General features: G+C 45.4%; 1 protein-coding gene across 1 annotated transcript in view; it reads right to left on the minus strand.

Annotated features, from left to right (window-relative positions):
- Positions 1-2,756: 2,756 nt before the first annotated feature.
- Positions 2,757-20,563, minus strand: part of LOC144162633 (FGGY carbohydrate kinase domain-containing protein-like) — a 38,543-nt gene continuing 20,736 nt past the window's right edge. Inside the window, exons 6-12 of the mRNA XM_077693248.1 lie at positions 17,846-17,937; positions 17,301-17,408; positions 15,097-15,161; positions 13,340-13,490; positions 10,063-10,137; positions 8,337-8,457; positions 2,757-4,888 (exon numbers count right to left, since the gene is read on the minus strand). Coding sequence (XP_077549374.1) covers positions 4,611-4,888; positions 8,337-8,457; positions 10,063-10,137; positions 13,340-13,490; positions 15,097-15,161; positions 17,301-17,408; positions 17,846-17,937 — 890 coding nt within the window. The 3' untranslated portion in view covers positions 2,757-4,610. The remainder of the gene's footprint in view (positions 4,889-8,336; positions 8,458-10,062; positions 10,138-13,339; positions 13,491-15,096; positions 15,162-17,300; positions 17,409-17,845; positions 17,938-20,563) is intronic.

Here is a 20,563-nt window from a genome sequence, read left to right on the forward strand (position 1 = left end):
TCTTCACTCCTCGTGCGGCGTGCGGCGTGCCGCTAAGGTTACTCTGCCATTACGCCGAGTGTAATGTACTTGTCATAATTATCTCACAGTGAGGTTGTGAACATTACGGAATTGAACTGCCTGCATGCTGCTAATAAATTAGGCGTTGTTTTTTCGAAATGAGCCAGATTCAGAAACCGAAACTGAGTCGTATAAAGCTGCAGTGACAAGAAAAATCGACCACTTTCCACTAAAAAAAGGGGTGGCTAGAAAATAGTTCAGATAGCACCGTGAAAACATGTACGCAGATCGTAGTTTGTACCGAAATCAGCCAAATGCATTTGCCGTTTGCTTTTTGGCTTGAGTGTTCAGACTGTTTCGTGGGTCTATTGGGAAGGTTTTTTGCGTTTCGGAGCACGCTTATTATGAATTCAGACGGCAATTCGGGAATCGGCAATAGATGTGTCCCCAAATGCCCACGACAAAGTTAACGTAAGAAGTGCACGAAATGAAACTGAGAGATGTGAAAGAATGATTTCATTTCCTCTTACCCTGCCCTACGAAATAACTCTGTTTACATTTATTTGTTTTCTACCATATTTACCATTTCAGTACTTAACTAAATAGCCGCCGCTTACAAGCCCTGCCAAAACGCCCCACCCCCTCTGAGAGTACGAACCCTTTCATCAAGCTGAAGAATGAGATATAATCAGCCCTCTTGTGAAGTGTTTCGTAAATTCATGGCAACGCAATGAGAGCTTGCTTATTTCGTCAGTACTTTGAGGCGTGCCCAAAATAGTTCTCCTAGGGAAGAATTCGAAAAGAGAAGCTAATGGTGCAAAGAGGACTCACCTGCTCTCTGTGTATTGTTCTAATGTTCTCGAGGCGCTGTTGCACATCTTTAATGCTTTTTACACCAGAACGCAATCTCACAATGCTTGCAGTCAATTTAAATAAAGTTTTCATAACAATGCAGCATCAACTTGAGTTTTTCAGGTCAATATGAGCCAAATTCAAAATTATCACCCCAATATTGCCCAAATTAACGGCATAATTTTTAATTACTTGTGGCCATAAACTTCTAGCTGATATGCAAAATATATCATATAGGCGCTGCATTTAGGTCCGGTAATAAACTTCCGCTTGTTTCTCAAATTCGCGTTTGGTGGATCTGGCTCATTAAAAAAAACCGCTCAAATGTGCATCTACGGAGGGGTGTGGTTACAGAAAACGGCTGTAACTTGTATTACCGGAACTATCCGGAAATAAGTGAAATACATATATTAATGACTTACCTAACGGCCTAACATCTCGAGTAAGGCTCTTTGCCGATGATTGCGTAATATATCGTAACATTTCAAATGACACTGACCGCCAGGCTCTTCAGACTGATCTTGACACAATATACGCATGATGTTCTGATTGGCAAATGACTCTTAACCGTTCTAAAACAAAGTGCACGTCATTCAGCCGTTCCTCAACTAGAATTTCAACTACATATTTCCTAAACAACAATACACTTGAACTGGTTTCTACTTACAAGTACACTGGAGTGCATTTCCAACCAAATTTAACATGGCATAACCATATTAATCCAACGCTCGCATCTGCCAATCGTACTCAAGGCGTAATAAAACATAACCTAAAGCAATCACCATCACAAATTACAAAACTTTCATACCTCACTCTTATTCGCCCTAAAATTGAATACGCATCTGCCATCTGGGATCCAAGTCAAGAATACATTATACGTGATATTGAATCCCTGCAAAACCGTGCTGTTTGTTTTATTTTCTCTGATTATTCACCATACGCAAGCGTCACAGCGCTGAAAAATTCGGGCCGAGTTTGTTTCATTATCTTTTCGCCGCCGACATGATCGCCTAACACTTTTTCCCAAATTGTATCACCATGAGCGCCTTCGCGACGACTTCTTTCCCTCACCCACTGTTACATTTCCACGGCACGATCATTCATGTAAAGTTAAGCGCATCACTAGCCATTCGTTCGCGCTCGCATACTCGTTCATTCCACGCACAATAATAGACTGAAATAACCTCCCACAGCACATTGCCACAGAAGCTAACATGTCAAAATTTCAAGACTTTTTAAAAAATGGAGCGACCGAATTCTGTTCTTGCTTGCGGATATTGACCTTTTTATTTTTTGTTGTTGTTATGTGCTTGCCTTGTAGTTACATGTTTCGGAGTTATGTATTTGAAAAGTTCTTATTGCTTGTATTTTTTTTTCTACGTTTGTAATTTGTGATTCTGTTAGCACCGATTCATGTTATGTTTGATGTATGCCAATGCTCCCACCTATGAATACCCTCCTACGGAGGGCCTTTAGGGGTACCTGAATAAATAAATATGAGAATCAGTCATTAAACGACTCTAATACACGCCCCACGGTTTCGCTGGTCATCTTTATGGAAGAGCACTGACTTTTTTTATATATTCTAATTTGCTTTAACATGACGAGACTCCCCGCCCATATATGACCCTCTTGACGAGCTTCCAGTGTGATGAAAAAAGAAACAGAGGTAAATAGAAGACCACAGTCAATTTGCGTCATGACGCTGATGCCACACTGCTAACTTTTCGGCACAATGGCTTTTATTCCCAGTTGACCCAAAGCTCCAGAAGCAAACCTTTCTTACCAAATGCTTTTTTTATTTTGCGAAATACTGATGCCAAGCCAAAGACAGCTTTTGACATAAAAGAATGATCATGGTTCAAAAATAGTGAGAATTAGACAACTGATTATGAAACGCTGCTCTTTGAAGGGTGTAATGTATTTTATTACCACAAAACGAAACATGGCAAAGTGCATCTTGTTACATATCTCATACAAATGATAGCGACTATGCAAATATTTCAAATATATATGATACCTGTTCCTTGAACCCTTTCGATAGTTCAGTACGTTTTCCAAGGTGTATTAAAATACATATATAGGGAGAGAAACTTCCGTTGCTCGTATATTAAAAATATCCGACAACGAATACAAGCTACTTTCATTCTACTTGCACGAGCCTTCATAGATGAACACAGTGCAAAAATAAAATCTCTTATTTTCTTTGAACTTCGCAATATAAATACATCATCGCCCTTTTCCACGATTCCTCTGGGGCTTCAATCAACAATTTCCTTGCAAAAGCTTTGAGTACCTCCAATGATCAAATTCCGACTCCCAAAAACACAATACAAATACCCCCTGTCGTTTTGTACAAGAACATGACATATGGTGTTGGATTAATGCCACAGGTTTCAAAACCTTTTTGGGAGTTTATGGACAGAAGCTACATTTGGGCTATGAAGTGTGCCGTAATGGGAATCTCAAATGTGCAGCAAAATCTTGGCACACGGGCGTTTTCGTTTTTCTTTCCAGGGCTGGGATTGAAGCTATGTCTTCGTGCACAGCTGTGCAACGCATTAAGCCACCACCATTGGTTATACCACTGGTTTAATAAACGGGTGGCAACAGTCACTGGAAATGGCCATGAGCACTAAATAAAGAATGATGTAGATGAGACACAACGCAAACTACATCTGTTTATTCAGAAACAACTGGTCTTATTCACACTGAAAATTTGACGTTAGAAAATAAGAACTGCATCAACGTATTTATTTCTTTAGTGCTCAATGACGTGTTAACTACAGCATACCGCGCGAAATTTAATGGCCGAAGTCCTAGGTTTGCATGAATCTGTCATTTCTATAGGTTCATGTCATCAGCTTTGAGGTGCTATTTCGCTTTATATGTGATCATCGTAGTTGCTAATTAATATAACCATTGACCATCATGTGTTATGTAATATGCCCACAATGAAAGGAAACGTGCCGTTTAGCATTTACACGCTCATTGCACGATACAACTTTGAGCTACATGCGCAATTACATCCGCTCGTTCGAAACTTGTTCGGTAATTGTGAGCGCGAATCCGGTTGTGTAATGCCATGCGCGCGTCAGCAATTAGGAATGGCACATTGGATATCACATCATTTTTCCTGCATTTCTTGCCTTGAACGTTCTCTTCCTAGGATTGAGCTCGCATCCAAATTTCCTATACTACCCAACTGCGATATCAGCACACAAAAAGCAGCTGAGGAGAGCTGCACCTTCATGGTCTTCGTAGCTGCGCGGGCATTTGAACAAGCAGTTCCTTGCCTTCCACGCAATTTGACTTTCACCGAAGATGTTTTGTGAAGATTACGCGCCATTGTAAAGGCTGTTAGCTGTACAAGCCCCATATCTCCACAGATGGTGCCACCTTACGCACACATTTAAGTATTTTACCGACAGCCGCATCACTAGAAAGGGATGCCTACGGGGTATGTTGAACATATTTTCCGCCAGATTAACAGGCGCAGATGTCTTCCGTGTATTATTCCCCTTCTTTTGATGAGCGATGTTCTGCCGAAACATACATGACACATAGGAATGTAAAAAAACTCGGCGCGACGGTTGTCACCGAAGACGAACGAGGTGATCGACTACGCCGACCTTTCACCACTGCGCTCAACCTGGCAGTCCGATTTCTGCGACGCTTCGAGCAGCTGCTGAAAGCTCTCTCGGAAAAACTGCCCCTGAGGTGACCCTTTCAATGTCTTCTGGCGGCGTGGACAGCGATCACAGTGAGGAGCAGGCAGACGCCGGCCTTCCGTTGCTGCTGCCGCCGCTCATGATGTCCCGCAACTGTCGCTGGCAGTCGAGGAGTGCGCGAAAGGCAGCGTACTTGGCGTCGTGGAAGCGACGCTCTTTGGATCGCGGCGCCAGGACCCGACCCGTGCCGCCCATTCTCAGCATGGCCTCCGTGACGCTCGAGTAACGTCCGCTCGCACTGGCCGCCAAGATCGCACCGCCGAGCAACACCGATTCGGTTTCCGACGGCAGCAGCACTGGCAGGCCTGCGAAGAGAGATCCCCCGAGCATAAATATCATCATCATCATAATCATCGTCGTCATCATCATCATCATCATCCTACTCAGGTCCAACTACAGTTCTCTATACTATAACATGCTATAAGGAAATAAAACCGGCTCTTGTGCCTTATCGAGCGTGCCCTCATGTACGGGGTGGGCACGTTCAATATACCCAAGACGTGTCTGATAAAACAGGCGGAAAAGCTGCCTGTGGCTGCGAAAAAGCAACAACATTGTTATAAAATATCATTCAAAGTTTTCTAAATATTATGAAAGTGGAGCTCCAAAAAGATTCATTTTCCGGGGAGTATTTAGAATGTTCATGCAAAAAGAGCAAGACAGAACTATTGCCCCTTCTTGTTGATTTTGGCTTCAAAAGCGAAAAGAAGCCAGGTGGCTAGCCAAGCCGAGTCATATCAAATGAAATCAAATCTCTTTATTTTCAGAATGAATTCTGGACGGCTCCCTGACTAAAAGCTGTGAATTAGCCAGGGAACCCATTCATTACATAGCAGCCAGCGTAAACACATCAGCGTACAGTGTTTGATAGCAGGCCGGCAGAGTGAGGAACGTCGCTCGCTGCTACGGCAGCACCCACGACGGCACGCGATTTCAGCGGGAGATTTCCGCCGAGGAGTACTGTGAAGCTCCTTCTCCCTAGTATACGTGGTGCGCAGATGTGCGCCTACTCACTGGGACATGCCTCTACTCACGAACCTTCCTCTTCGGGCACTTCCAGCGCGATGCAGAACACTGATTAACCGTGGTGATAGACTTCCCTTCGCACCTAAATGAACGTTAAAAAGGACTGAAAACCACCCTTATTTATGTAAATAATGCGTAGAACTGATCGAAGGGAGCCTTTATGCAATAAAAAAAATCCCAGAGATAAGAAATGCTACCCATAGAGGCGTTAACGTCTAGCTCGTTTTAGCGGTCGATCAAGAACATTGCGGCAGTTTTCAAAACTAACCACTAGACGGCGCTAGGTGTAACAGGAAAAATGACTAGCCTGAATTGACCTGGAAACAAAATGTCGACCTCTACCTACACATGACGCTGATGAAAAGGATTAGTTACGAAATGCGATTCCGACATGAATGAGAGAGGGGAGAGAAAGTATAGGTTACAGAGTCCGCCCGAAAATATCGGCAACATGCTGCCGTATTTCTGGAAACACTGTGGCAGGAGTAAGAGGAAATTGTAAGTTAGAAGTAAACAGGGTAAAAAACGGTAAATGGGATAAATTAAGTCAATGGAGTAAAGTAGGAGTAAATGGGGGCGTAAAGAAGGGAGTAAATGGGAAGGGAGGAAAGATAAGGCTTATGGAAGCGAATTCAGTTCACCAACCCAAATCCGTCACCCACACCTTTCCAAAAGCTTGATTTCCACTAGAAAAGCCCGCACGAATGCGTGCGAACGCCTGTATGCCCCCAATTCGTGCGAGGCTCATGCCCGTATACAAGAATGAATTCAAAATGCTATTATACACAAACGAGCGGTAGCCAACAGGCCGCAAATGGAGGATACAGTCCAGTAGCAACGTCAAAGGGCCATCGGGCAGCAGCAAGTGGCCAGAGGGGCCTCATAATACTACGTGACAGCGGAGCGCCACTTTAGGAAGTATTTCCATTCGGGACCCCAATGCAGCATCTGCTTTCCTCCCCGATCTGCGACTAATGTCATTCTAGTCACAGATCAGGAATGGTTCTAGCTACGGTGCATTCAACTGAAGTTGCAGCTGCCTTAAAGGAGCCATGAAGAGAAAACACAAGTTTGGTTCATTCAAAAGATTGTCTCGTTAGAATCATACTGACACCACTTTTAACGTAAACTTCGCTCAAATAAGCTACATAATTAGGAAAAACGGGAATGGTCATGCGACCCACCAGCTCATTTCCCGCAACAGAACCTATGTCGTCACATGAGCTAAGCTCTGCGATTGGCGGAGGCTGGCAGAAGCAGACGCAAATTAGGTAGAACTTACAAACTAGACGAACGAGCGATTTGCGCTTAAATTTAGGGCACATTCTTTACAAAACAATAAGAATGATGTGACAAACAGTGGAAGTTACGAAAGCACATGTAAACATAGAAGTACTGATGCGTTCTGCTGTTCGTACTGCGCACAGCATGCTTGGTTTCGCTGCACAGCACTACGGGGCTTGGGGTTGTCTCAGACGACACTGGCCGATTGACGCAAGCAACGGTGTCTTACGTGACCCCATTTGTCGAGCGAGCACTGTTTCAGGGAACGAATATTTTCTCCCAGAACAAAAACAAGCCAGGTTTAAATGCGGGCAAAAACAAACCAAACGCTTGCCATGGTATGGTGGCGCCATCTAGGTTACGGAACGTAAAGAAACGCGGGAACAAACCAACACCGCTGTACAGGGTGGAGACAACCTTTGAACGGTCCCGTGCCGCCGCAATTGGGCCAACGGGCTCAACGCGTTATTCTTTTCGTTTCCCACGAGACCTAGCAACGCGAAACAGACAATATGATTCAAACTTCTTTAGTAAACCGCGTTGCGGCGATAATTTTAGCGCGGTTTTTACACAATGACTTGCTTCGGCGGCGAGCGAGCAACCGAAAATGGCGGCGCCAGCGTATACGTGTCTCTACCCTTTACGGCAGATGCGTGAATGAAGGTACTCTAGGCTGCAGAGCGGTCGGTTTCAGTGATGTCACTTGGGACCACGAAAACGCACGATTGAGCGGGAAAATCAAAATTTTAACCTAAATTGTTTAATTTCTCAGTGAATAAAGCACCGTTTGTATCCGGACAAGCGCTGGGGGCACTATAAAACACGAAATCTTTCGAATAAAACCAACTTGCATTTTCTCTTCATGGCTCCTTTAAAGGGGACATGACGACAAAACACAGCTTTGTTCATCTTGAAATAGGTGGCGTTTGGTAACTGCCTAAGCTCCATTCGAGCCACGAAAGGCGTCTGTTTCACCGAAACAACGCACGAAACAATGAAAAACTTGCAAAATTAGCACCGCAGTGATGTAGTATGGGCTGCAGTGACGTGCTATGGGCCAGCACTAAAACATAGATATGTGTATTAACTACACGCTGTCATTAAAGTAATGCAATCAGCTGGGACTGCAGGCCCGCTACAATTACCCGGTCAGCGTTTCTTCGCAGTGGATTTGGTCAGCGGGCGCCAATCTCACAAACAAGATCCGGTGACGTCATAGATAAATCAACGAAAAGTGGCACGGGAGTTGCCACTGCTCCATAATTTTCGCCTAACGTCGCGATTAATCGAAGTTTGCGATAAAATCCGTACCATTGCTATCGGGAGAAAGCAGTCTTTTTACTGCACCAAGCTTGTATTGTGTCTTTGTGGCCCCTTGCTTTCTTCTTTTTCTTCGCCCTAAGCATCGGGTGAACCAGATACGTGTTTCCAATTCTCTCTCACCGGTTGCGTCCGCGTGCAGTTCGACGTAGAGTGGGTTCTTGGCCAAGCCACCACACATGAGTAGGCTGGACACCGAATGGCCGGACTCAGCCAGGGCGTCCATGATATGCCGCGTCCCGTACTGCAAACACGAAAATGAAGGAGGTCACCTCTTCCGGCCAAAGAAGGGTGGAAATGCACTCATAAACACTACACAGATGAAAACGTTAGAACACCGCTTTTACAGCCCGTCACTATATGCGCTTATAAACACCACGCGGGAAGAAAAAAACATTGACCCCAGTTCCAGCAAGTGTGAAATCTGTTGAAACAGCAGAGCGGTGGTTCTCCTCAGTAAGGGTCAACGCCAACAGGTACTGAACGGAAGCGCCGTCTCCACTGAAACGCAGTCCGTCCGTTCCGTTCGTTACGTTGTTACCGGGTTCACCGGGTCCGGTCTGCGCCTGCGCGCGCGGAAGGCCGCGGAGGAAGGGCGAGGAGGCGCGGACATGGCGAAAGCAGGCTGGCGGAACTAATCCCCCTACCGCGACGAATGCCCAATGTCCAGACGGGCCCCGGTCAACACGCTAGCTACGTACGCGACGGAACGGACGGACTGCTAAAACTCTCTATTGGCGGCTAAACGTGAGCGGCGGGGGTTCCGTAGCGGGAGGGAGAGGTGCCCGCCCCTGTGAGACCACTGCGCCCTTCATCGGCGGGTCTGGGAACCAGTTTCTGCTAAACAGCCGGCGGGTCTTGGAAACTCCCTCTACCCCTGCGCACGAAGAACTAGATAGGAGGAGAAATGCCGCTTCCTAGAGCGGCCAGATGGCGCCTGAAGCGCTTGACTTAGGTTACGCTAGCGGCATCTGTCGTGGGAGAAAAAACTGCGCGGCTGCCGCGATCGCCATTTCACTGCGCTGCCCCGGAATAAAATGTGCCAGCTATCATTTCACATATCCGAGGCCGCTACCTTCTCCTTCACCGCCGACTTTACAAAGCTTTCTAAATCGCGTTCGCTTTCATTGTGACATCATCTGGGCGCTCGCCTGCGCTTGCCGCAATGGGCCGTTCTTCCTCTATATATATTCTTGGTTCGTGTCCCTGCGTGATACACGACCTGTAGCAGACAGACGAGAATGCGCGACCTACAACAACAGCTCCGCTGTTGTAGGTCCCAACACGGATTTACAGAGCCCGTCCCTCAATGCGATTATAAACACCACACGACTAGACACGGAAATTTATACTCCATCACTTTGTACAGGCCCATAAACGACACTGGCAACAACGAAAATGTGACAATTTTCCAGGTTGTAAAGCTAGACACCGTAAAAAATGCATCATTATGTTCGGGCTGGGAGCATACCCACTAACAATACTGTATATTCAAAAAACATGAAAGTTAGTTTCCAGCCTTCATTCACTAAAACTGTTTCCCATGGCTTTCCTTAACATAATATTAGCGCTTATCGGGGGTCAGTTGATGCTGTCAGTGCATGCAGTCTAAACGAAATCCACTGCGTGTTGCACTAAACAAGCTTATAGGGACAGAAACAGTGGTGAAATCGATATTTAAATTCAAGAGAAGGGTAATAAAGAAACTTCGGCTGCTGTGCAAGAAGCTAAGGCTGCCCAGTGAGATTCCACGAGGCCATTCGATTCTGCATTATTTTTTGGCGCTACCGAGGAGTAGAAAAACGTTTTTTAGAGTCCTACATTCCCTCAGAGGAGCGCCTTTACTCACAGCCAGGGCTTGAAGAGTAGCTAGGTAGAGTCGTGCCAGGTCCTCCTCACCGGCTGATAGAGTCAGTCCACTTATCTGTCACGTGGAAAAACAAAGACCACATCCGCGCCTCAGTACTGCAGGTTGTTGGGATACTTGGTGCATCATTTCAAGGGTTTAAAAAAACTGCGCGTAAAAGACAAGACAACGAGGAAGGGAAAGGATGCCCGTCCTGTCCTTTCCCTGTTGTCTTGTCTTTTACGCGCAGTTTGTTCAACATTACGGCCTTTTCATGACGTAGACTTTACCATAACATCATCAATACCATGCTGTCCTGTTTAACTAAAATACGTAATGCGTCACATCACACTCTTAGCCATGGATTTGGCCGTGAGTGGCAATCGGGATTTCAGTTCATATTGCCCCAAACGGTTCACTCGAAATCGTCATCATAACCATCATATCGTAGCTGTCGTCATCATTTATTCTACGTGCAGAGCCTAGCTTACTGTGTTAGGAGTACTTGCTGCCGCCACATCAACAGAAACACTGGGATTTATGATGGTTCACATTTAGTTTATTGGCTGGTTGAACATTATGAGAGCAATAATTGTTTTGCCCACATAGATAGCCATGCCTAAAGGGGCCATTAAAGGAGTACTGACAAGAAATTTTCGTGTTGCGCTTTTTTTTTCGCGGCTATAGGCGCCTGTGAGCCAACTAATCATAGAATGACACAAAAGGTTGTCGAACGCAGCTTAAAAAATATTTGCATCCCCGCTTATTCGTGTCAGTTTCGGTTTCGGCGAAGCGAACACCGAGGCAGCCGCCATGACGTGAAGGCGCATTTGACGTCACTGTTCTCGTCGCACCACATCCGATGCCGGTCTTGGGGGGCGCGCGCGCGCCAGAACGGCCCGAGCGGCCGTAGTAGCACGTGACGTCAGTCCCAAAAACTGTAACATGTTGCACAAGGCGGAAAAGCGCGCGCCAACAGCACCGCGGCCGCCTCGATACGTCACGGGAGCCCTGACATCGGCCGTATGGGTCGAAGCGCAGATGACGTCATGATCTTTCCCCATGGCGCGGGTGAGCTTTCTCATGCGCGCAAGGATTAAAATTTATTTAAAATATGTTCTGAATGGTTGCAATTTAAACTTATGAGTGGGTATCTCCATATACAAAGGAAGCTTTTTAGATAGTTATCTGAGCTTTGAAATTTCGTGTCAGAACTCTTTTAAGACATGATACAAGCCTGGTTCATTAAAAAAAACTGTTTTGCTCCGGTAACAATGATACCAATTTTATCGCAGACTTCGAACCAATGATGGATATATTAAGGAAAACATGCGAAGCAGTGGAAACTCCCCAGGCACTTTATGGTGACGTCTCTATGACGTCACAGAGTTGTTTGGTGGCCGCCGACGGAAGCGTCTGCCCACGTGCATGACTGGGCAACTGTAGTGGGGCCTCTAATCCCGTTCGATAGCTTGGGTGCTAACATGCAGTTAACGCAATGATAACTATGGCTTTTGTGCTGCGCCATCCCCGCCCACATTTCATTATTGTAGTGCAAAATTCCAACTTTTTCCAGTAGTTCTTGCAATTTAATTTTTTATTAAAAAAGCGTTTCTTGTTGGTTAAATGGGGATGAGTGAGTTACCAAAGGTTAGTTATTTCAAATTGAACGAAGTTTTATGTTATCTTTATGGCCCCTTTAAGCATAAAGTGTCAGTTCTGAAAAACATCGCGACCAAAAATTTAATCAGCTAGAGAAAAACTTCAGCTATGGAGCGCACTGTATTAAAGCACCATATTTTAAATTAAGACAAACCTGTGTACGTTAAAGCGTGCGTTTATATCGTGCACTTCGCCAACATGTTGCCACCCCACATGAAACGGCGCACCTTTGACCCGCAACGTAACACCTGTGGCACAGCGGATCAAGTTGGCATAACTAAAAAGCTGGAAACCTGCATCGAAGTTAGAAACCCCGAGAATTACACATTGCATTCTACGAATTTAAAGCGCAAAAATTCAGACGGGACGAACGGGACAAAGACTGACTAAAAGCTGGAAGCCTGCATCGATGTTACAAACCCCGAGAACACATTGCATTCTACGAATTTAAAGCGCCAAAATTCAGACGGGACGAACGGGACAAAGACTGACTGTTTTGGCTTTGTTCCATTGGTCCCCTGTCTGAATTTTTGCGCTTTCAAATTCGTACAATGGATTACCAACTAGCTCGAACTCACACGTTGTTAAGTTACATTGCATTCATTAGAAAAGCCCAAGAAGTACTTAAAATGAACTGGTTGCGTACACCCAGAACTTCTGCGCATAAAAGGTGCATAAACTGGAAGACGAAGGGAAGGAAACAGAGACGTTCTCGGAGGGGGAATGTACACATCAAAAAGCACTGCTGACTACCATACTCCCTAATGCGAAATTTCTGCGCAGCGGGAACTGCAGTCTTTTCCATCACGGCGCATATCTGTTACGTCTCAGGAAGTGATGGTGTGATCAGCGAACGCACGACGGCGCGCGCTACACTGCCGTTATCTCGCAGCGCATCACCGCCGCTGAGTATGTTGTTGCAAATCGTGTTTGAACCTCCCGCGCAAATGTCACGTGGTTCGGATGAGCCACGAACGGAGAAGTAGCGCCTGGCGAAAGTATCAGGGGGAGGGCGCTCGTCGGCGGTGCCGCATGGCGAAAGAGTGCAAGGGAAGGCGGCCCTCGCAGCTTTGTCGCCATCTCTCTCACTGCCTCCCCCTACGGAGCAGAAAGAAAAAAAAAGAGAAGCAGCGCATGGCGAAAGTGTGAGGGGGAGCCAGTGAGAAAGATAACGCCATCGCGTTACGCCCCCCCCTCCCCCCCCCCTTCACACTTTCGCCAGTCGCTCCTCCTCCGTTTTCTTTCATCCTCCGGCGCCTGATTCGATCGCTCGGTTACTCGGACATCTTCCCCACCGCCACCGCCAAACCACGGTACCGAACTTCAAACTGCCGCCTGCACATATTGCGAAGGAAAATTTCACATGCATCTCAATGCAACCGTATGGCTGCATTGAGGTGGATGTAAAATTTTCCTACGAGGAAAGTTAGTTAACCTTCGATTGTAGCTGAAAAACTTCAATAATTTGCGCCTGGTGATGCACTTAAACTTGCTGTCACACACACAAAGGTATTTCGTTTGGTTTGAAACTCCGGTTCTCTATTCCAGTCCAAGGGACGCGACGCCATAAGGCGCGAGTGCGGCGTCGCACCTAGAGCGTTGAAAGCAGCCAACCGACCATGCCTCGGAGCCCCGGGTCGGCGAGTGGAGAGCGGTTCCCGTGGAAGTCCGGATACACGTGCAAGTCCGAGACGAGCTGCGACGGACTCTCGAGGCCCTGCTTCTCGGCCATGGACTTCAGCAGTGCGTTCAGTGTATCCTCGGGCCGCCTGCACAATGGTAACACAGTTCCAATTAAAGATCGAATTAAACGAACTTCCAAATAGTCACAAGGTACAAACATTGACATTTTATTAGCTTGAAAGCTCACTTTTGATATAAAAATGGGTAATTTTCGTCTGCTTCTGCTTGCAGAACCTTGCTGAAAAAATTAAATTGTGCAAACTGTAGAACGCACTCAGGGCACTTGTGAATAACTCCACGAAAGGTCTGTAGACAAAGATGCAATGTGCTGTTTGCACGGGGTGGGTCACGCCTAAACGCTTAAACTTGCCACTTCATAAGCTGCGGCGCTGTGGTCAGCAGCAATGGCGGCGATACTGTAGACGATTTAAACGTAACCGCTTATAGTTCGCGACCGGATATAACGCGAGCAGCGAAACAGTCAAGCCATGGATAATTGGTAATTATCCGACACGGTGGACTTTTAACTTCCAATTAGAGATTATTTTACATATATGTTTGCATGCAGAGCTGACAGGGCCTTCATTTCACTTCAAATTAACCGACAATTCTAATTAGGCGACTTCGAATTACTGGCAGTCAACCTTAGTGATAACCAAAATAACACCTGCTTTTCTTCATCTGGTGTTTCTTGGGTACTCGACAGCTCTTTTTGTTGGGAAACTTTCGGCGCTAATCTTAGTCGTGCAAAGTTAGAGGCACGACATTTTTTTATCTGACGAAATAACGTCCCGTAGTTGAGGCGCCACTTGAGAGCTTTGCGAAAAGAATACGCATAAAAAAAATTCAAAATGAAATTGAAATATTGTTACGGGGAAGGTACTGTATTCACGAAGGTATTCACAAAGAGCAGAGAGTCCAGATCCACGCACCAACCAAATCGCGACCGATCGTCGTCGACTTCCTCTTCTAGCTGCTCAGCGCGCATCAGTCCCTCTCTCCCGCACAGACACCGACGCATACCCGTCGGCTTAGTACATAGCCCAACATCCTCGTCACAATATCATCATTTGCTGCCTAATTGTAGTGATTTCATGTTGGACAAGGGCTATACAAGAAAACGATTCATTTTGTTTTAATTAAGTTGCTCTTTCACTGCTATTCTATCCCTAAGACCAACCTTATGCTTTCCTTTTGCAAAATTACAGACTGCACGCAGCTTGCGAAAAAGTTGACTGTCAAACAAAAAGCCGGGGTACCATTTGGCTTCACGGGCATACAGAAATATACATACACAACTTCTAAGTTATTCCTAAATCTGTAAGGATGCATGAAAATTTACAGGTCAGTGGGGCCACAGAAGACGTACTGCAATGTGGGAAAGGTGGCACCGCATCAGCACAGCTAGATGTTAATGAATGCATAAAAACATCCTTTTTGGCATCCATGGTAAGAGAACATGTTTTGAATAACAAGGTGATAGACGATTGCGGCGTGCTTGCTGATGTGTGCACTGCACCGTTATTATTTGCTGAAAAATGCTTCATTATAACAGTCGACACGTTTTGCAAGTACGAAGGATGAGTGCACTTCATGCATGCAACATCCACAAAATATAATAAACAAAGTGTAGAATGTAGAAAATTTTAACTAGTGTGTCAGTTTTCCTACAGGCGAGTGCATAGCACTTACCGGCCAGGTTTTGTCTTCGCAAGTATCTTCTGATAAGCCGGGTGCGTGGTGATCACATGGTCCACCTGCACTGAATCAAGTTTGCGCTCAGAGCAGCACAGCTATGTTGTTCGCCTTCGACAATTAACAGCTCCATAACTTGCAATTTTCCGGTAAGTGATACACAGGAGAAATAAGTGCTACATTGGCAAGCATATTCCTTTTTTTGCGCTGTACGCTTGCAGTCATATATACGTATTTCGTCATATGTTTTTGCAATATAACGGGTCTGAAAAAAATTGCTTAAAATTGTTTTCCGTCTTTATTTTGTGATCAAGCCTCTGGCATAACGTAGCCCAACAAGCATGAAAGTGCTTCCACAAGCTGCTAAAAGATGTTACGAGCCACATTAAGGAGTAATAGAATTCAAACTACCTTCGAAAGGCCATACAGACAAAGTGAAAGTTTGACTTATTAAAGAAATTTTTGTAACAATAACAATTATACTGATTTTATCAAAAACTTCAAACAAATGACTGAGGCGTTAAAGCAAACAGTTAAAGCAGCGGTAACTTCCATGTCGCTTTCTGGCGAGGTTTCTAGGATGTCAAAAAATCTTGTTTGTGCTTCGCAGCCATCACCCGTCACAGCTACCGGCAATAAACATGACTGTGCGATTGTAGTAAGGCCTCTGGTTCCACTTGGTCGTGTCACTTGATTGCGAACGTGTAGTTACGCTAACTAATGACTGCTTTTAATGTATCGGCTTATCGCATCATTACTCCCTTTATTGCATAACCTCTGGCATTGCATAGTGCAAACTTTGAAAGGTCTTGAATATTTTTTGCGTTTTTTCGGTTAAAAATTTATTTCATGATGTATGCTGAAACCGTGTTGACACTGGTATTTTCATGTTATATTCAATAAATACAACTGCTACTTCATGATTAGGACCTGTTACCTGATCATCGGCTAATCTTACAACAGCTAATTCATCAATGAGACTGCTGGAAGGTGATGCATAATGACATAATGTTATATTGCCACCCTTTTTTGAGATATCACACACAGGAGGCCCGCAATTTCCAGTCACCACCAGCCAGCATCCCAAATAAGCCAGTCAGCGTATGGTACGGAGTACTCAAGTGACTGCTAATATATGTACTAGCCCAAGCAAGCGCGGTCTATTCCGCGGCGGCCGCTTTTCTGATGGAGGCGAAAAACGAAAACACCCGTGTGTTCGAGATTTCGGTGCAGGTTAAAACTCCCCAGGTGGTAAAAATACATCCGGAGCCCTCCTCTACGGCGCACCTCATCGCTTGTGTATCGCCGGCGCGTTGAACCTCATAATCAATCAACTTCTAATGTACTTCTTACCTGCATGGCAGTTCTTTCCCAGCCTTTAGCATCTGGATGATCTGAGTAAAACATGCTCCGACTTCACGTTGCGAACAGACAAGAGTACTTTTTTATCTGTAAAATCACCTTTGTTATCCAAGCACGTGCCATTTTCACTATATGGCCATCACCATCGCCACCATCATCATCATCATCGCCATCATCGAATGCAGTTTATTTAGGTCCGCTGCAAGACAAAGACATTTCTCATTGGCCTCCAACCGCTGCTGTCCTACGCTGCCAGAGTCTATTCTTTGCCTCCGAATTTTCTTATTCCACCCCTCCATCAAGTTAATGCCCTTCCCCTTTTTTGGACCCATCTCCCGATAACCAGTCTCTTACCCCTGTGGTCGACCGGTTATCAATTTGTCTCACTACATGGTCATGTGTGGACTTGTACTTGGGCTGGCCATGTAGTCAGACGAAATGACTACACACTCTAAGGCTGTAACGAATTAGGAGCATCTATTTTTCACTCATGTATCAGCATACCTTATAGTTCAGAACAAAATGCATCATGAAGAGCGGAGCAAACACTTTCCCTCATGAGGTAAAACCGTAATATATAGCAGATTGATTTATTGTAGGGTTTGACGCTCCGACGCAACGCAGGCGATGAGGCCCGCCGTCGTGGAGAGCTCCGGATTAATTTTGACCACCTGGGGATGTTTAACATGCACCGAAATCTCGCACACACGGGCGTTTTTGCTGTGAGGTAAAACCGTAAAAGATAGCAGTCTGGAGGTAGAACTAATTAACGCCGCACAGCACTGTCAACTGTAGCGGACCTTCAAAAAGCCGCGCAGTCAAATGTGCTGAGCCCCTACCAGAGCTCCAGCGGCGCTCTGCCCTGCTTCACTCAACCACATGCCGGGAACCATAGCAGAAAAGTATGGACCCCAAACTCCTGGTGTGAAGAAGCAGTTCTCATTCGCCTGCAAAAAAAAAAAAAAAAACAAGGAACAGAGTGGTCAGAAATGCTTTGCCTTGAATGCTTTGCCCAAAATGCACTATGAAGTAAATCGATTCCACAGAAAGTATTAAATGTTCTGCATGCAAATCACCTCCTACGTTCTAAATCTTCTATATCATTTATATTATTGAGCTTTTCGCGCCGTTTCATTGTTGAAATGTACGACACATTTGTGCATCGTTCCCGACACTATAGTACAAAACTTGTGTGAAATCTCGCATGGCATGCACGATATACTTATGGTCTACTGCTCCATGAGTATTAGGCTTTTACTTGCATTAAAATGTAAAATGTAGGTTCAAAATTTTGAGGCAGTTCAAGCCATATTTCTAAGAAATAATAATGGCAAGATGTAGCATAAAACTTTAGCGGATAGTGTGCACTGATCCCGAGACTCACCAGCATAAGGCAGGTCGAGGTGCCTGCTATAACTGGCAAGCGGCGAGAGAAAGACTTCGCAAATTCTCCTTCCGCTTCACATCCCAGAAGGCCTGTGCGATGAAGTTGTATGAGCATCGGAGACACAAAAATGAGTGTACACTTTAGGTGTCTGTGTTCTGAGAGTAATCGGCTTCATTATTGTTGGTCAACTTGATAAGATATTGGTGAATTACGGAATGCTCGGTGGGAAACGAAGTCAAGAAAAAAAATTGGTCGCCATCCCGCCCTGCGAAAGTGGATGTCCAGCAGTGTTGGCGGTAACGCGTTACAAGTAACGGCGTTACCGGTAACGCGTTACTTTTTTTGGTAACGTAGTAACGTACTCGTTACTTTTCCAAAGAAGTAACGGGTAACGTACTTTCGTTACTTATTTTGAGTAACGACGTGTAACGAAATTACGTTACGTTACTTTACTTCCTAGAACTCAGTGTTAGCGAACGCAGCGAACGCCGCAGAAGAAGATTTCTTTGCAAACCCGTTTGGAAATGAATGCACCTCCGTGTCCGGGGATGATGAGCTTTCGCGGTACTTTCTGGTGCCGCACAACTTTTCACTGACGGAGCTAAAAAACAGCTTCCCTCTGGCGCACAAGCTGTTTCTCATAGTAAGCACGGCAGTACCATCGAGCGCATCCGTTAAACGCCTATTTAGCGTAGGCGCGGACGTTTTTACCAAGTTTAAATTTCGGCTGGTCTTAATTTCTGTGCTAATGAGGGAGGCCGGTTCTTCTGTTAAGTTCCGTGCCAACATGTTATAAATCAGCTTCATATATACCTCCGCGTTTTTTCTTGTAACTATATATTCGGGTGAAACCCTAAAAAAGAGAGGGTAATTAAGTTTCCGCATGGACATATTTTAGCTATGGCGCTTACGCACATATCAAACGTCGAAACAGGAAACAGCAAATGTTTTAGTTCATGAATTAAAAGTAACGCAACAGTAACGTGCGTTACTTTTTATCAGTAACGGTAACGGTAACGCGTTCCTTTTATTTTGAGGCAACGTAGGTCGGTAACGGGTTACTTTTATTTGCAAGTAACGAGTAACGTATTTAATTACTTTTTTTTCGGTAACGCCTACAACACTGATGTCCAGCAAAGCTGTTGTGAAACACTACACATGGTGATAAAGAAGGGTAGGAAAATTTTCCCGTCGTCTCGGCGGGCCTGTCGCTTGTCGCTTGCGCTCGGCTAATGTCACCAGTATGGGCACTCTTTTCTCCTATTGTTCCATGCCACCGCCATGATCATTGGTCAGCTCACATAACCTGGCATTTTTGTTACACTGCGACGGTTCATGGGCGCCGCCATTTTGTTGTTTATGCGCTTTAGTAGGTCAGCTCTGGCAGGCTTAGCTTGTCCTGCCTGCTCTGCGGCTGCGCGCGACTGGCACCGTTCCGAACACAAATAAAAATAGCACGCTTCGCAGCACTTCAGCAGCAGAAATGTGTTCAAACATGCCGTTTTGCTTCCTCTTAGGTAGTGTTGTTAATAAAAAACAAGGTCGAAGTTAACGGCGGGGCCGTAAATGCGTCACTCTCGCAACACTGATAAACGCCAAAATGGCCGCCGCTTCTTACATGCGTGCTTCAGTGGTGGTAATACCTTATCTACTTATATCTACCTTATCTACTGACACCACGCTCGGCTTCTCTGGAGGCAAATGCTAGGCCCTGCCCAGCCTCGCGCATGCACTCGTCATCTGGGCAAGAACTGCTCTACTTAGTGACACTATAGTCCTGCCTAGCCTTCAAAGATAATCTGCAAACGTAATCTTTACCAGGAACACATGGAGGGGGTCCCATTGTTCACAGGCGCCTTATCCATAATGGGGTTTCGATGCTTGTTTTGTGGTTTTCTTAAACGAATTCTGAGCTCTATGCTGTATGCCTCATTAGCCTGACGCATGCGCTCAGCGTCTTAGGGCTTGGCGCATTGGAGTTTTTGCCGGCGGAGATGAAACCGTTGGGGGGGGAGTGGTATACAGCTTAGCTGCAAAAATTGCACAAAAGTACCATAAAGCCTTACAAATTGGGAACCGTTCAGCTGTCTTCTTTGTATATTCCCCACATAACATTGGTGATTGAAGTCTTGAAACCCATTACACACTCATTTACGCGCCCTTGTTATAGCCCGATTATGTGTCAGGGTTCTCATCGTTTGCGTGTCTGTGCATCCCTGCTGGACACGTGCGATTTAATGCCATGTGAGCGGCGTAGTGGTATGGCAAACACGACGTTGACTAACAAGCGTGGGAGACCAAAGCGATTGCGAGAGAGAAACAACTGGCCACGGCATATGAACTTGGGTCCTTGTGAGCGGTGCAGTCCTTTTTAGTGCATGAAAATCATAGCGAAAGGACAGCAACATTATCTTGCTGCTCATCACCATCACGGGGACGTACAGTCACGGAACCACATTACACGGTCTGCAATTACACTACCACTTCCTGAGTCGCAGTGCTTATGCTTTTGCCGTCGCTCAGAAACCTTGACTGGTCCTTGAGATGTAACCCGCTTACATATTGATCAATTATTGAAACAACTTTTGAATTGACGCGTTGTGTTGTTATCCAACCCTTATTACCGGCCGTGTACTGTATCTGCAAGTTCGAAATATGCCATTGGTACATGTGGTTTGCTTATCCAGCATAAGATTTCACTTTATTGACCAACTG

Source organism: Haemaphysalis longicornis, unplaced genomic scaffold, assembly GCF_048455015.1.
Source record: "Haemaphysalis longicornis isolate Haplotype H1 unplaced genomic scaffold, Haemaphysalis longicornis Haplotype H1 scaffold_12, whole genome shotgun sequence".
Classification (NCBI taxonomy): Eukaryota; Metazoa; Arthropoda; class Arachnida; order Ixodida; family Ixodidae; genus Haemaphysalis; species Haemaphysalis longicornis.